The 17,568-nt window shown below is 44.7% G+C and overlaps 1 protein-coding gene across 1 annotated transcript in view; it reads right to left on the minus strand.

Moving 5' to 3' along the window:
* Nucleotides 1-289: 289 nt before the first annotated feature.
* Nucleotides 290-17,568, minus strand: part of LOC135522481 (inhibitor of Bruton tyrosine kinase-like) — a 32,597-nt gene continuing 15,318 nt past the window's right edge. Inside the window, exons 8-26 of the mRNA XM_064948775.1 lie at nt 17,255-17,435; nt 15,517-15,640; nt 15,014-15,191; nt 14,579-14,732; nt 13,733-14,374; nt 11,828-11,914; nt 11,542-11,624; nt 11,190-11,227; nt 10,852-10,948; nt 10,459-10,560; nt 10,170-10,287; nt 9,852-9,912; nt 9,463-9,584; nt 9,136-9,248; nt 8,758-9,034; nt 8,432-8,683; nt 7,999-8,193; nt 1,680-1,812; nt 290-1,403 (exon numbers count right to left, since the gene is read on the minus strand). Coding sequence (XP_064804847.1) covers nt 1,278-1,403; nt 1,680-1,812; nt 7,999-8,193; nt 8,432-8,683; nt 8,758-9,034; nt 9,136-9,248; nt 9,463-9,584; nt 9,852-9,912; nt 10,170-10,287; nt 10,459-10,560; nt 10,852-10,948; nt 11,190-11,227; nt 11,542-11,624; nt 11,828-11,914; nt 13,733-14,374; nt 14,579-14,732; nt 15,014-15,191; nt 15,517-15,640; nt 17,255-17,435 — 3,083 coding nt within the window. The 3' untranslated portion in view covers nt 290-1,277. The remainder of the gene's footprint in view (nt 1,404-1,679; nt 1,813-7,998; nt 8,194-8,431; nt 8,684-8,757; nt 9,035-9,135; nt 9,249-9,462; nt 9,585-9,851; nt 9,913-10,169; nt 10,288-10,458; nt 10,561-10,851; nt 10,949-11,189; nt 11,228-11,541; nt 11,625-11,827; nt 11,915-13,732; nt 14,375-14,578; nt 14,733-15,013; nt 15,192-15,516; nt 15,641-17,254; nt 17,436-17,568) is intronic.

A 17,568-nucleotide genomic window follows, 5' to 3' on the forward strand; every position in this document is an offset into this window, starting at 1 on the left:
GTAGGCGTTTAATAGTTGTTTATTTATGCAGAGCACAGATAGAGTGGAGAGAGGCACTGTTGTTTCCATTGAGATAAATGTAGCTCTCGCTGAATCTGTCAGGGAGCTTGAGGGAGATGGCCTCCATTCTTGTGGGGACACTATAGACATCACACAGAACTATATAAATTTGCCTTGGACATTCACCCACTCTTCTGTTTTGCATAACACAAGACAGGTCTATTGTAATATAGCACAAATCAGTATAAGACCAATTCTACAATAAGAGTAATAGAACCAGGAAACATGGTCATTGCACAGGTGAGTTTATTGCATGCCATTTTCTCACATCCAAAGTCCCAAACGAAGGGTGCTGCATGGAATAAGACTGGGTTTACATGGTCCGAGTCTGGGTTACCAAGCCAACACATCAGCTCCAGAACACAAAATAAAGCAAAACAACTCAAATACAGCCAGCCAGAAAGTAGTGAAATTATTAGTGAGTGTACAGAGGATCGTTAGGGTGGAAGCAAGGCACAAACACTCGTCAGCTTGTCCTATAACTCTGATAAAAGGGAAACACCAGCGAACTCATATGCAATTAGCTCACATTAGAAAACGGCAGGATGCATGACAGTCACTCGCTACCCTCCTTCTTTCATGATTCAACTACACTGCATCACACAGTATGTCCACAACACAACTCATTTCCCAACTCATAAAGTAGAACTAGGTAGCAACCAGATCAGGCTTGCCTCTGAACTCCAGGCTCTGACTTCCTTTCGTCCTAGTTCTTCTCAGAGGAACTCGTGCTGTAGTACTTTCCCTAATTGGCACACAGCTTACGCACGTGCTGAAACAGACCAATCCTTCTGGGTAATGTAGTTTTGGGACCCAATTTGTAGTTTGGACTGCTCCACTTCCTTAATTACTTTGTCTTTGGCAAATTCTTAACTACTGTTGAACATATTTTAAATGGCTGAAACTTTTTGGAAGAATATCTTTACTCATGTTTTGATGGCAAGGTGCAAAAAACGTGCATAACATGAGATCTTAACTTATATACCTCGATCTTTTCTCCCCCACTGTTCCTTCCTCAGGGACACTCGCAAAAGGTTAACGCGAGAAAAGAACACTGGAGTTAAGCATAAAAGACCTGCGTCAGACCCAGCCCACTGGCACAACTGGGCCTGGGGTATATCCTAACACTGACTGACAGGAGATACATAAGGATGTGGGTGCGGCGTCTCACAACGCATGTGGGTGCGGCGTCACACCCACGTGCGTTGTAAGACGTCTCAGTATTTGTTCCAGAAGGGGGTGGCGACGGGACCCTGGACAGACCTCTCCACCACAATCATCTCGTTGGGGTTGTTGTGGGCGCCATAGTGATGCAAAAGCTCTTGGATCGCTGCCTCCTCAATCTGCAAAGAGGAGAGAGGGGGAAATACAAACACAGTTGGAGTGTTTTAAAGCCACAGCCAAGTCAGCTGTCAAACAGCACAGCTGGAAACAAGTAATTTCTACTGACATTAGACAGAGGTGATGAAACTAAGTATTTCTGATTTCCCCTTAGAGACACTTATCAAGGTACTGAGTTGAGAATGTGCGTTGGACAGACAAGATCACAGTGAAAGGAAAAGCACAGTGTGCATAGTAAACATCCGCTACAAATTTCTGCACACACACACACACTTTACCTGAATGAGTGCAAGCAGTTTCTCTCGGCTACGGATTAGTGCAGCCTCCTGCTGTTTCTCCTCCTCCACGATCGAAGCAAAGGTTACCATGGAGGCCGTAGGGGGGCTGCCCGCCGCTCCCAGCACCCAGGGGCTGGTCAGTAAAGAAAATTACCTTGAGTTAGTGACAGGTTGAACATTATCCCCCTCAAACAATTGTTCCTTTTCCCCCCCCTGTGGTTGTTCAGGTTTTTTTTCTTTTTTTACGGTTGGGACAAGTTGACATGTGTTAGGTACATCCTGTAATAATTCTGACGCTGATCTGACAGAGTAAGACACAAACAGAGAAAGACCGGTCTGAACTAGATATATCATGGTAACCATGGATGACCACAGGCTACCCAAGAGGACAAGGGTTGGGTGAATTACAACTGACACGCACACAGAGAGAGACAGAGTGTGTGTGTGTAAGAAAACGCTAATGAAACAGATGGGCCCTGTAAGGCATAGAAAACATTTTACAAAAATTTAAAAAAAAATACACATATGGATATTACACTTTCCCCAGCCCTGAACTTTCCCTCCTTCCATCCCTCCCTCAATGCTCATCAGCATGAGTTGATTAAAACCTGAATCCTACTTCCTGTTCTGAGTGATCACTTGTGACATGGAAGTCTTCTCTTATCAATGCTGATTAGGATCAGAAGCCAACAATACATCAGACTCATTGGCTGATTCATATTCAGGGCCCACTACTAGGTTACATCCCAAATAACCCCACCTTTGACCAGAGCATGGAGTGAGTCATGTGGGCCATGGTCATTTTTTTTTTTTAACTAGGCAAGTCAGTTAAGAACAAATTCTTATTTACAATGACGGACTACCCCAGCCAAACCTTGACAACACTGGGCCAATTGTGCGCTGCCCTATGGGACCCCAAATCACAGTGCCTTAGACAGCTGCGCCACTCAGGAGCCCAAATGTAGTGCACTACATAGGGAATACGGTGCCATTAGAGACTGCAGTGGGAGCGGACGTCACAGACCAGAACGAGAGCGTTTCCAGTCTGTAGGCATAGATAAAAGATCTACGTCTGGAATGATGTAGATGCCCCGAGTGACCCTGATAGAAGAGGAAGTAAGCGAAAGTCAAAAGATTCTGCAGAAACAGAGAGATAGACACCATTGGGTCACACAAGTGCACACACACACACACACACACACACACACACACACACACACTTCCTGTAATTCTTTGGCCTGATATGACTTGAGAGATGTAGCAATGTTTAGAATTGTGACCAAAGTTAAAGTAAAAACATCCACCCATTGGTTTCACAAGCATTCCTCAAACACCTCTGCCCATATTATGTGTTAATCTAGATGTCAACGTTATAGGATACAGCACCAGTACATGAACAATCTCTCCCAAACGTTTTTGTTATGTCAAAACACCCATTCTGAAGTCATATCGTTTGTTTCTGTTTTTTCAAATCAGGAGCACACAGTATTCAGTTACCCTGGTCTCAGATAGGAGTTGGCAAGACCGCACAAACCGATGGTTATTTTCGTCGCAAGTATTCAGCTCTTTTAGCATCTAAAGCTCTACCAATCCAGCTGGTGTCTGAGTGGTGGTGTAGTTCACAGTGCAGGTTGAAGTTGCACTTAGCTGATCAAAGGATCTGTTCTTATGAGAAAGTTCACCCGAGGCAAAGTCGACTAGGCAGTTCCTCTAACTGAACTGTCAGTCTTGTTGAATGGGAAGTGAAAAGGTCATAGTGACCATCGGCCTAATTGCACCACAGCCCTAGCAGTGAGTCACACCCTGCTTCAGGCTGCTGCCTCCCTTTCAGTACATTGACCATTCACTAAGCCCCACCCCACTTGATTACTGTTGGAACATCGTACAACATCCCAGGAAGCCAAATTCCTCCTTCCAACCACTGGCGAAATCCCATAACAGTGATCTAAAAATGTGTTTTAATTACAATGAAAAAAAAAAAAAAAGACTTATTGGGTATGTTGTGGACTGTCATTACCGGTATTGATGCACAGACCGGATTGGGTTTTTACTTTACATCCTATAACGGTATTTGAATGTCTGGTTTTTAAAATGTGATACGCCATGTGTAACATACACTGCTCAAAAAAATAAAGGGAACACTTAAACAACAAATGTAACTCCAAGTCAATCACACTTCTGTGAAATCAAACTGTCCACTTAGGAAGCAGCACTGATTGACAATAAATTTCACATGCTGTTGTGCAAATGGAATAGACAACTGGTGGAAATAATAGGCAAATAGCAAGACACCCCCAATAAAGGAGTGGTTCTGCAGGTGGTGACCACAGACCACTTCTCAGTTCCTATGCTTCCTGGCTGATGTTTTGGTCACTTTTGAATGCTGGCGGTGCTTTCACTCTAGTGGTAGCGTGAGACGGAGTCTACAACCCACACAAGTGGCTCAGGTAGTGCAACTCATCCAGGATGGCACATCAATGCGAGCTGTGGCAAGAAGGTTTGCTGTGTCTGGCAGCATAGTGTCCAGAGCATGGAGGCGCTACCAGGAGACAGGCCAGTACATCAGGAGACGTGGAGGAGGCCATAGGAGGGCAACAACCCAGCAGCAGGACTGCTACCTCTGCCTTTGTGCAAGGAGGAGCACTGCCAGAGCCCTGCAAAATGACCTCCAGCAGGCCACAAATGTGCATGTTTCTCCATGAAGGTGGTATGAGGGCCCGACGTCCACAGTTGGGGGTTGTGCTTACAGTCCAACACCGTGCAGGACGTTTGACATTTGCCAGAGAACACCAATATTAGCAAATTCGCCACTGGCGCCCTGTGCTCTTCACAGATGAAAGCAGGTTCATACTGAGCACATGTGACAAACGTGACAGAGTCTGGAGACGCGGTGGAGAACGTTCTGCTGCCTGCAATATCCTCCAGCATGACCGGTTTGGCGGTGGGTCAGTCATGGTGTGGGGTGGCATTTCTTTGGGGGGCCGCACAGCCCTCCATGTGCTCGCCAGAGGTAGCCTGACTGCCATTAGGTACTGAGATGAGATCCTCAGACCCCTTGTGAGACCATATGCTGGTGCGGTTGGCCCTGGGTTCTTTCTAATGCAAGACAATGCTAGACCTCATGTGGCTGGAGTGTGTCAGCAGTTCCTGCAAGAGGTAGGCATTGATGCTATGGACAGGCCCGCCCGTTTCCCAGACGTGAATCCAATTGAGCACATCATGTCTCGCTCCATCCACCAACACCACAGACTGTCCAGGAGTTGGCTGATGCTTTAGTCCAGGTCTGGGAGGAGATCCCTCAGGAGACCATCCGCCACCTCATCAGGAGCATGCCCAGGCGTTGTAGGGAGGTCATACAGGCACATGGAGGCCACACACACACACCACTGAGCCTCATTTTGACTTGTTTTAAGGACATTACATCAAAGTTGGATCAGCCTGTAGTGTGGTTTTCCACCTTAATTTTGTGTGCGCCTCCAAATCCAGACCTCCATGGGTTGATAAATTTGACTTCCATTGATCATTTGTGTAGTTTACTTCGCTACTTGTGTCATCCGGTCTCCACTCTCTCACTCCATGCCGCTTTCCACACAGACCTAGCCCCGTCCGTCACTCAAGGAGCGCATGTGTTATTCCTCACCACGAGACACTTTGCTTTCAGTCTGCATCCAGCACATGCAACAATGTTGATGACAAGGATACTGTTTTCACTTTGATTCTTACCATAATTCCACTAGCGTTCTTTTACTACACTATTAGGTTGTGTTTCTTACATCTGCAAACAGCTCGTTTGTATTTTCTTTGCAAGTTGGGTCTAAATGTTTAGTCGCTAATGCTAATCACTAGCTAGCTAATAAATGTCAAAGCAAACGTAATTATATACATAAACACATATACACACACACACACACACACACACACACACAGGTGACAGTGTAGACCTAAATCAGCATGTCGTTTGTGCAACAGTATCTTATATAAACCAGAGAGGAATACGGGAAGCATGAATTTGTTAACTACAAGAAGTAGCTAAGAGAAAACATTAAAAGTAGCAAAAGATTATTGGGTCCCCTCGGTAACACTTAACAAATTTGGTTCCTACCCTGTCACAATAACTCCTCCTTGGCATTTTTAATTGTTGTCATGTCAAACACTGTATTCAAAGCGCCCACTATTATATTTTATCTATAGAATAATCATTATATTTCAATGACGCCAACAGTTCACGCAAGTGTTTTGCTCTAAATCACGTCAAATCGCAATTGCAACATTTGGTTAAAAATAATGTCTATAAAAGTGTGGAAATGCAGAACTTTATGAAAATAAAAATGGGTTGACTTGAACAGTATAAACAAAATCAGAAGGGAGCAAGACCCATTGAAATCACATCGGTTACACGTGACTGTCAAATCTATGTGAAATGGCTTGCTAGTTAACAGTGGTGCGCGCTACTAGCGTTTCAATCCGTGACGCCTTTGTGGAGCGACTGGTAACGATGCTTCATGCGTGTCAGTTGTTGATGTGTGCAGAGGGTCCCTGGTTCGGGCACCGGGTAGGGGACGGACTAAAGTTATACTGTTACACACGCACTCATATAGCAAATGTAGAACTTGTATTATTCAAAAACTTTAAAAAAACGTTATACCAACCCACCCTATGGGAACCTGGTAAAATTATCTTTAGGTTTGGAGTGTGGTTTGTCACTGAAGGGCTCAATGTACTGTGCATGCCGTCAAAGGTACTGGAACGACCCTGGGATTATAAGCGCGGAAATCGACTGACGCTTGAGCATGCTCTTGCGGCACAGGCGAGAAGGACGAGGGTTCGAGTCCTGCTCCTTGCTGTATCATTACAGTACTAACCATGTTTGGTGATATCGATAGCAGATAAGTTACTTAGCTTGCTATGTTGGCTATATTAGTTAACTTAGAGAAACAAGTTATATTAAGTAGTTAGCTAGCTAGGCAACTTTAGCAATGTTTGGTGCTCAAAGAGAAATATGCTTGTCGCTAATGTTAACCAGTTGAGCTAGCAAAGTACAATTTCGTGTTAGCAAAATACTCCAAGAGTCTGCATTTCATGAATCACAGTGGCAAGTACCTCTAGTGAATTGTTCAATTATTTAGCCATCCCCACTGGTTTGCATGTGTTCACAAGGTGCTGGACTCGACAACAGTTGCTATCCATTGGAGTGCTGCGATTGGTTGCCCAAAATTCCAGGGCAGGTTTAGCGAAGGCAGTTAGGGCTATATTTTTTCCTCTCGCTAAAAGAATGACAACTTTGCCATTTTTTTGTGCCATCTGTGCATCTGCATAGATCACTTTGCACCCATGTAGGCAGGAGTTTCATGAGAGTGAGTGTAGAGAAGGCGGCTTCTTACCTTCTGATGACATTTGAACATTTCCTCAAACAAACCACAGACTCAGGGCTGGTTTCCCAGACTAGCCTAGTCCTGGTCAATAGAGTCCAGGATTTGGCCTAATCTGTGTCTGGGAAACCACACTCCAGAGCGTTTCATTTGGAGAGTAAAAGCTTAACATAGTCAACTCTAAATTCTCTGTATAAAAACAAGTAGTCCTCCAAATCATTATTCCTTCTTTCGTCTGCTTCCCTTTGGAATAACAGAGAATCATCATAGAGAAACTCTGCCAGTCATTTGCTGCTTTCTTAGTGACTATGTTTATTCTAAAGAGATACCTCAGAGTTTGAACTAATTCCTGTATGGTTAACCATCAGCTATAACATAGGCCTAATTAAGGCACAATCACCATAGATACAAGCTTTACCATCTCCTTACTACAACAAAATGTGTTTCTCACCAAGGTAACCAAATGACATTGATGCTAGTAGATGTTATTGTGTCAGATTCCTGTCTGATAGAAGCAAGAATATGCATGAGCATGGCAACACACTAGAGACATCTGGTGGACAATCCTGGTACTTTGGGGTAAAGACGAGTTCATAGATTTTTATTTAATTTAACTAGGCAAGTCAGTTAAGAACAAATTATTATTTACAATGATGGCCTACTGGAGAACAGCGGGTTAACTGCCTTGTTCAGGGGCAGAACGATACATTTTAACATTGTCAGCTCGGGGATTCGATCCAGCAACCTTTCGGTTACTGGCCCAACGCTCTAACCACTACCTGCGCCCCAGAATGAATCAGCCATAAGGGCATTCATCCCTTGGCCATACACAAATGCTAGTCTATATTGTGTGTTTATATAATGGACACCTCTGTGTGTTGGTGACAATTAACATAAAATATGACAGACTGCATATGTGTGCGTGTCTGTCTGTGCGTGCATAGTCTTACCCGGCGAGTCTCTCTGGCTCACTGGGGGGCTCAGCCGTACATTTGAAGGTAACCCTCCGAGCAACAGAGACCGGAGGCCCCTGAGCTACTGGCCTTCCCGGGGCTCCTGGCCCCCCGTTCCTGACCCGGCTCTCCTCCTCCACCAGGAGGTCCCGGAACGCTCGAGACGAAGGAGGTGTCTGGAACGGAGTGGCCCTGAGGAGAGGAGGTAGGTGGAACCACATTTGATAATCAAAAGTTCTACTTCAAAGCATTAAAAAGTAATATTTTACTAACAACTGAGGGAATAGGCAGATTTTGTATTTGTACATTTTCAACACAAAATGAGTGACCGGGACAGGACCTATTCTATTACATAGGGATTGTCGCACCAACCCACCACCTTCAGTGCTGGCTCTGATATTAGGAGCAATCCTTATGGAGAGGGGCTCACCATGTTTTCGCACTCTTCGAGGGAGTAATCACTGGTGTCGATTTGGATAGGGTGCACTCAGCACTGCCCTCCTTGGTTGCCATGGCGATCATCTTCCTCTGCTTCTGGGAGAGCTTGGCTGGGAGAGGGGACTGCTTGCTGCTGCTGCCAACACTGCCAGGACTTTTGGGAGTGGCTCCGAGACTTTGTGTCTTTGAGCTGGCTTCCATATCCATGATTGCCCTGAGGTCCAAGACAGGAAGTGACAGAGGACTGGAGAAAGAGAGAAACGACACAATGTCACATACAGTTCCACCCCTGACCTGGTCCACAGTGACCTGGCTCACCTGGCTGTGATCTTGGGGATGTGCTCTAGAGCAGAACTCTTTGGGGGTTCTGCGGGGAGGCCGTTCCTCATGGTGGTGGTGCTGGGGGGAGTCTTCAGCCTGGAACTTTCTCCAGCCCCCTCCTCCTCGGGCCTGTCGTGGAACACGGGACTCTGGAGGTCTCGGGGGCTGCCCACACCCATGTAGCTGCCCTCAGAGTCAGATGTCATCAGCTCCTGCAGAGACTCCATGGAGTTGGTCTTTCCTGACTTTACCAGGCTGGGAGAAAGGACTGAGACTAGAAGAGACATATCATAATCCATATCAGCCCAACTCCAATTAAAGGAAATAATTATTACGTGCCGTGACAGAGTGCGTGTGTGTGTGTGTGTGTTCTACCTGCAGCCGGTGGGCTCTGGATGATGTCAGAAAGGGTGTAACCCCCTGAGCTGTCGGAGCGTCTCCTAGGTTTTCTCTTGGCCTTTAACTTAGCCTTCTTCAACAGAGTCTCCCTGAGAGGAGGAAGATGACAGAGGAACAAATTCAACCACAGTTCTAATGTTAGGTAGGTTACTGGCTGGATGCATTTCATTCCAAAACATTGGAACCTAGCTTCAGCACCAATTCAGTCCCATCTCATTCATGACAGGGAGTGAACGAAGGAGCAACTTTGTGGAATGAGATGCAGCCACAGTGTTGTACATAGTTTGATAGATGGTATAGTACCTGCAGGAGTAGTTCAGTTCCGTGTCAGCTTTAGAGCTGAATGAAGAGTCCCAGTCCTCGTACACACTGAGGTCTGGGGCGTCTGGGTAAGGAGTGATCAGTCGCATCTGCATGGCCGGAATCTGACAGGAACAGGATGGTAACAGGTCAGTTAGTCAGAACCAACAGTTGTGTTCAGTTCAGAACCTATGGTTGTGTTCAGTAGGAATCGAATGGAAGAAACAAGTGAAACAGGGAGAGACTATCTGAGGAACCATCCAATAAGAAACACCTATTGTCGTTTTCTGTTTGGAACAGTTTCTGTTGAGTTCCCCTAATGAACATATGCCAGGTATCTCACCATGCAGTTAATGCAGGTATGGTAACAGCACTGAGGAGAAGTGACTCACCATACTCCTGTAAGAGGCAGAGAGCTCCACCAGCACGTCATCACTCAAGATATCCAGCGCTCTGAAGAGAGAGAGTTACGGATATATAAACAGAGAGAGAGACGGAAAAAGAGGGAGGGGCGGAGACAGGGAGAGAGAAAAAGGAGAGAGTCTAACATTTGCATTATGGGGTATTGTGTGAAGATTGAGGGGACTTTTATATTTCGTAAATTTTTTTAATCCATTTTAAAATAAGGCTGTAACATGACAAACTGTGGAAAAAGTCAACGGGTCTGAATACTTTCTGAACGCACTGTATACACACACACACACACTCACTTGGACTCGAGCAGGGCAGCCATGTTGAGCACAATGAACTGGATGCAGGACAGTTTGAGCTGCTCAGCGTTGTACATGGCAGAAAACTGCAGCAGCTCCGCAGCGTTCTTCAGTGTCACTGAGGAGACGGAAGAGGAAGATTTTTTTTTTTTTTTTAAACAAACAGGACAGTGCTCTCAAACGAGTGCTTTTTAAGACACAACAAAGCTGTTTGATATCATGTTGAGAGGCATGAGAGAGAGGAGAGCAGAGGAGGCTAAAAGGACAGAGGGAAGATGAGAGGACGTACGGTTCTCAGTAATGGCCACTTCACACATCTCCTTCAGTCGGGTGATGAGAAGCTGATCGGCCACCACCAACACGTTGCAGACAAACTCCACATTCAGAGACTCTGGAAGAGGAGAGAGACTTTGCTTCCACCATGTAGCTTTCAACTGCCTTGTGCATCAAGATCAAAGTCAACATGATGAGGTTCATAAATATTATGGGTAGCCACATGACACTTATTTTTAACTCAATATTTATTTAAACGCACTTATTTGACAGGGACAGCGCACACTTATTTCAGAGTCAATGTATATGTACCCAAGTTAGCAAAAGAGCTATTTTCCATCCATAGTCCCGAAGCATGTGTGTGTGTGTGTACATGTTGTATATGCATAATCTGGTGTGTCCTGTGTACCTTTGATAGTGGGAGACTCGTCAGTGTACACATATTCTAGGATGACCTGCAGTATATCTGAACTGGTGGGCATCTCCAGTGCACTACATGAAGTGGCCTGTTGGGAGCGCACAACAACAACATTACCAACACTGTTCACAAGTAGCAGCACACTTACTCAAGCACAATGTGAGACAACGTTTTCAGAGCCAACGGTTCCTTATGGCAATATTAAAATGAAGCTTTCGCATACAATGAGCAAGACCTCCAATTGCCAGCAACTAAAACACATTTGATCATTTGTATAAACTAATACAGATTGATAAAACTGAAATAACAAACAAAACATTACGACATACCTCTATCCAGGGGTTCGCCAGCATACTGTGGAAGTACTCTGAAAACACATACATGACATGTTTACAATGCAACCGCCACTAAGAAACTTCAATTACATTTTTTTGACATATTAAAATCATCTCCCAGATACTGATTCATCTTAGTGCTTAATTAAAAATAATTTTCAATTGAGATTCTCCATTGAGCATGCTTTTAGGCTAGGCTTAGTCTGTGTACGGAGAACCGGCCCCATAGCTTCAACAAATGACTAGAAAAATCTAGTGACAGATGTCGACAACATTGAATAACCCAAACCCATTCACCCCTTACACTCCGAGAAACGCAACAATATGTTGACACACTGTAGCTCACCAAGTCTGGCACACAGCACACACTTGTGACAGGGGAACTCCTTGCCATCCACAGATCTCAGAGTGACGTCACAGAGGTAGGAGCTTCGGGGAGACAAATACAGCTGAGACGGAACAATATCTCCTCTGATATTGTGATTATCTGACATTATCTCTACCGTGATTATCTGACAACAATTGAATAGAATCACAGAACATTGACTTGAATAAGAATGTCCATTCTAGTAGTTATCTTTCTATGAACACAATATTTTCTCACGGAAATCTGCCACATGGCAATTACTCACCACTTTTTCTGGTTACATCGTGGCTTGTTGGCCGTCATCTTACGCGCTACACTGATCTTCCCGTTTTCATATTTCACTCCATCCAAACTGTAATAAATGTGTTTAACAAAATACACTACATGTTAATAACCCCCCCTAAGGTCGATGCCCGTGCGGAAATCAATTTTAACGTAATATAAAAATTGCCATCCAAATCCGACGGAGTTAGACTTTTATGTGCATGGGGTCGTGTCTCAATCTAACGCATGGCAGAGCTACAGAGGTGTTTTTTTCTGGAAGTCTCCTGGTGTGACAATTGTTTTTCACAAAATGTCCGCAGTGTCAAAATGGTTGTGGCTAGAAACTATTTGAACACAAATGGTGTTCTCGGTTTTGCTCTACGACACCCACACGCTTCACAAGGACTACTCTCATGTCGCTAACACCGGCGTCGCTAACACCGGCGTCTCAACTCCGGATACTTTTGTCAAGTCCGAATGGTTTGAGCTACGAACTTATATGACCCCACCATCAAAAACGAAGACTCACAAATGTGTTCTCCGTTTTGCTCATTAATGCCCACAAGTTTCACGAGACTCTTCTCAAGGTAACCCGGTAAAAAAATGAATGAAGAATAATAGGATTTTCTGGCACAAGGTTACACATGTAACCTTTATGCTTTCCTATATACTCACACTATCTCAGATGCATTTCAGACACCTCAAACCATACTTCATTTTGATACATTTTTTGACTGTATTGTCACGTCTGAATGTTAACAGATTTATCTATAAAGCCCTACACAGAAACCCCAAACAGCAAGCAATGTAGAAGCACAGTGGCTAGGAAGCCAGGAACCTTGGTAGAAACCTAGAGAGGAACCAGGCTCTGTTATTCAATGCGTTCAAGGCTAATAGCAGAAGCCCAAATTCAATGTTTCAAATATTTTTATATACATTTTTTTTTATACCTACAGGGGTCCTAAAATTCCAAATCAAATAGCTAAATGATCCATGGTATGACCATCTTAAAACAATTCCAAAAGTTAAGCCCCCAAAGGCTTAGGGGTTAATAGCAAGACAAATAACAGTAAACATGTTGTCTGTTATGTCTGAGATAACGTACATACAGATGATTACTATAGCGCCCCCCGTGGGCCAATCAGTGTAATTTTGCAAATGCTGGTTCTCTATGGCAAGGCAAAAAGTCACACGAGACAAAAATCAGCCAGTGTTGACTAAGATATCTCATGGGTAAGCTAGACTCATATCCTGAGCAAATGTACCAAATTTCCTCACTCCGAGTCAAACAGATCAAGAGATATACCATGTGCCTGTAATGGCACCACCGTGTGGTGATGAGTCTTGACAGTGTTTGCGAAAATGTGTACTTTTTTTATATATATATTTCTTTATAAATACAAATATCCTTAACTGATTTATATGCCTTTTATGTGCCAAACCACACCCACCTGAATGTTTATTGGTCATGTTGTTTCAGGTACTAGTTTAAAAAATATTGCATTAAGAGATATTTTTCCATTGACGACACATATCAAATTTCATCATTCGGTGCCAGAAGAGCATTTTAAGGGTTTTTCACAAAATTCTAAATGACGGAGTATCCATCATGGCGGACCTTGTGTCCCCGAGGCAAATTTGTTCCTTGTGGCGAGAAGGACCTGTTTTTGAATTTCATGACTTCAGGTCAAACCGGGGTGAGGTGCATGACCATTTTCAATCTCATTTTATAGCACCACCATCTGGCCAATCAGTATAATTTTGTAAATGCCGGATCTCTATGGCAAGTCATCATTCACCCAAGTTGTTAAAAATCGCCAGTGCCAGTGCAATCTGAGATATCGCGTGTGACGAACGTACTTACGTACTTGTGGGGGACAACAATCATAACCAACTCAGTCCTCACCGTGCCGACAGACTGCCCATGCCGAGCTTCTTGGCTACACCCTGTAAGGTCTTGACCGGGTTGACTTTCCCTCCCTCTCCAGCTCCAGCCTTGCCTCCCTTGCCTTTTTTCCCAGGCTTGGTACTCTTGCTTTTGGGCTTGTCTCCGTCTCCTCGAGCCAAGGGGGTCAGCGAGCGGTACACTTCCAGGGCCGAGCGGTCCCTCAAGTTGCCCTCATGGAAGCCCAGGTCCTGCAGGCTGCTGATCAGCCGGTCCTGCTCCGGGTCTGGGCCCTGTTGTTTCTGGTTCTGGCCGAAGACCAGAGGGCAGTGGCCCTGCACCAGCAGATCACAGGAATCCGTATAGATGAACTTCAGGACGTGCTCCAGCATCTCAGGGCTCACAGTCTCCACCACCAGCAGGTCACAGCCCACCGCATCCTCGCTCCTCCTCACCTCCCGGTCTCCCTCCTCCCCATCCAACACCAGCTGCTTCCTGAAGAACTCGGACCTCATGGACAAGAGGTACTTGTGGGCGGGGAAGGTGCGGTCTCCGGCCTGCAGGGTCACATCGTGAATACTATCCGTCTCGTCCGCTTCCTCCAGCAGGCTCTGGAAGTGTTGGGAGAAGGAGGAGGGAGATACGCTGGGAATCTCATACAGGCTGGGCGGGGGAAGGAGAAAATGAGAAATTTTGTTCAGTAGGCACAAAAGGCTCCAAAAATGAGTTAGTACAACCCTGTTTATGTGAATTTCCCCAACAAACACTTCTTGTCCATTTCAAAACTTTTTGTTACAGTGTGGCCTAATGAAGACGACATAGCTCAAATGTTTTAAAGAAGCGACAACACACAGAGAGGAACAGTACCTGGTTTTGGGGTCCGACTGCAGCACTCCAAAGTTGCGTCCCTTGGAGTCCATGGTGATGCTGACCGCACGGTGGACATAGGGGAGCTTCTCCAAGCGGATTCGCTCGTACACACTTCCACCCTCTGGGTAACCACACACCTCCACACTCCCATCTAAAGCACACAAGGGAAAAACACTTTAGTCAAATTACAATGCAGTGATTCCAACTTACAAAAAATGTCTGATTTATCTTGGATGATACACATCATGAAGTACAGAGAAATAGTAAACAGGATTACTTTTGAATCAAAGTCTTGTTTACTATTTTTCCATGATTCATGAAGTTTATCATCCACCATATGTGTAAAAGAGGAAAGTGTGAAATACTGATAGTATTCAAAAGTATCATTATGTCATCGCTGAGCTATGAGAGTAAACAATTCTCTCATCTCACCTTTCTTCTCCACACTCTTCCTGTACTCTCCGTGCCACTGTCCGCTGAAGCCCTCCCCTTCCCGTGTGACAAACATCATGTTGTTCCTGCTCAGGGCAATGTCCGACATGAACACCTGGCGCCCATACACCCACCTGCATTGTCTCACCGAACCACCCACTGAACGCCAGCAGAACACCTGATGGAGGGAGACGGAAATCAATTGAATACAACTTTAATAATCCAGAGGGACAATTAGAAAGGCATCGTCAGTGAGTGGCGACAACAAATACATTGGATAAACATAGAAGACCATACAGATCAACACACATCATCCAAACGTCATAACATCCAGACACAGAAAAAACAAAGTGAGAAAGACTGGGATAAGATCAATGACTCAAATACATCGGCTAGAGGTGATCATATGGAGTGAACATTAAGAATCCACCAACAAATGGCTGTAGCTAGTCACTACTAAGTATTTGGTATTTTTCAATGTATCGGACCCAGCTGGTCCTTACCCGCCCAGCTTCATCCAGGGCCAGGATGGCCACCTTCTCTCCACCTCCCTCGTTCAGGACCTGGGGGTCCACACGATGGTCCAGGCTGCCTCCGCTCACAAGGACCTTCCGGATGTTCAGTTGTCTGAAACAGGCATCGGGCATGGGAAAGAAAAACTATGAGTTGACAGCGAGCGAGTGACTGAGTAAAATTATCACATCTCTCACACTCTCCCTCTCCTGTTAACCCATGAGTCTAAACTGAAGATCCCGTACAACGCTGTGTACAGAACAGCAAGAGGATAAGCACATCAGTGTCTAGTTTGAGAAACGGATGCCTCACAAGTCCTCAACTGGCAGCTGAATTAAATAGTACCCGCAAAACACCAACACAAGTATCAACAGTGAAGAGGCGACTCCGGGATGCTGGCCTTCTAGGCAGAGCTGCAAAGAAAGCGCCATCTCTCAGACTGGCCAATAAAAAGAAAAGATTAAGATGGGCAAAAGAACACAGAAACTGGACAGAGGAACTCTGCATAGAAGGCCAACATCCCGGAGTCACCGCTTCACTGTTGATGTTCACGGTTTTGCGGGTACTATTTAATTCAGCTGCCAGTTGAGGACTTGTGAGGCATCCATTTCTCAAACGAGACACTAATGTACTTGTCCTCTTGCTCAGTTGTGCACCATGGCCTCCCAATCCTCTTTCTATTCTGGTTAAAACCCGTTTGTGCTGTTATGTGAAGGGAGTAGTACATAGCTTGCACGAGATCTTCAGCTTCTTGCCAATTTCTCACATGGAATAGCCTTCATTTTTCAGAAAAAAAGTTGATGCTCCAGATAGTCAACAAGAAGGCCAGGTTTATTGCTTATTTTTCAGCTGTGCTAACATAATTGCAAAATGGTTTTCTAATGCTCAATTAGCCTTTTAAAAATGATAAACTTGGATTAGCTAACACAACGTGCCATTGGAACACAGGGGTGATTGTTGCTAATAATGGGCCTCTGTAGATATTCAAATATTTTTTGTAAACAGTCGTTTAACCCTACAATAGTCAGTCACAACATTAATAATGCCTACACTGCATATCTGATACATTTTATGTTATTTTAATGGACAAAAATGTGATTTTCTTTAAAAAACAAGGGCATTTCTAAGTGACCCCAAACTTTTGAACGGTAGTGTATGTGTTCATGAGTCTCACCTTTACACAGAGGGGACAATTTAGTATGTTGCCCAAACTGTTCTGCCACTACAGACAGAAGACCGGCTATACCGACCTCAGACACTTGTGGGGGTCGTAGAGGAAACACTATCTTGTTTGTGAGAGTAACCTTTCCATAGAGTGGACATAATATTTTGTAGGCCAAACTGGTCTGATGTTCCAGAAGATTTGGTGAATAGACTGATTTTCAGGATGTCTCATGGTCTGACAAACACCCCTCAAGCTCTGTCACCTTTCACTGCAAATGCGGAAGTGTTAAATAGGCAGATGCTGTGGATTGTGTCGCATCCAATGCAATACAGATATATCTAGCTTAAACTGACATTCTTGTATTATGCTAATTTGAGGGATCTTAGGTTAATGTCATCTCTATCATGAAGAAAATGTCATTTGGAAATCGGTCAATTCAGGAGGTAAATTTAAATTACAATTCTCCTCAATGAGAAATTGGAATTGCAGTTTACTTCCTGAGATGACCGAAATGGAATTGACGTCAACCCTGGTAGTTACTTCTCCACTATCGGTGTAGTCACCTGGATGCCAACTTCTTGCACTGATAGTTAGCCAGCAAGTAGAAATCTCCCTTCTCTGTCACCACCAACGTTGCCCCATTACTGGCCACTGCCATGGCGATGGTGACATCCTTGTGGTAGAGGGCGGACACCTGGCGAGGTGCGGTCACACACCTCTCCCCGTTTGGGTCCATCAGGTAGCCTGTCAAACGTCAATCATCACCATGTATAATGGTAGGGGAATAATAGAGCATATCATTATAGTGGCCTTGGCTTAGCTTCAAAGGCATTGGAAACCAATGTTTTGCTACAGTGAGCCAGTTATAATGACTTAC

The sequence above is a fragment of the Oncorhynchus masou genome, chromosome 30 (assembly GCF_036934945.1).
Source record: "Oncorhynchus masou masou isolate Uvic2021 chromosome 30, UVic_Omas_1.1, whole genome shotgun sequence".
NCBI classification, from domain to species: Eukaryota; Metazoa; Chordata; class Actinopteri; order Salmoniformes; family Salmonidae; genus Oncorhynchus; species Oncorhynchus masou.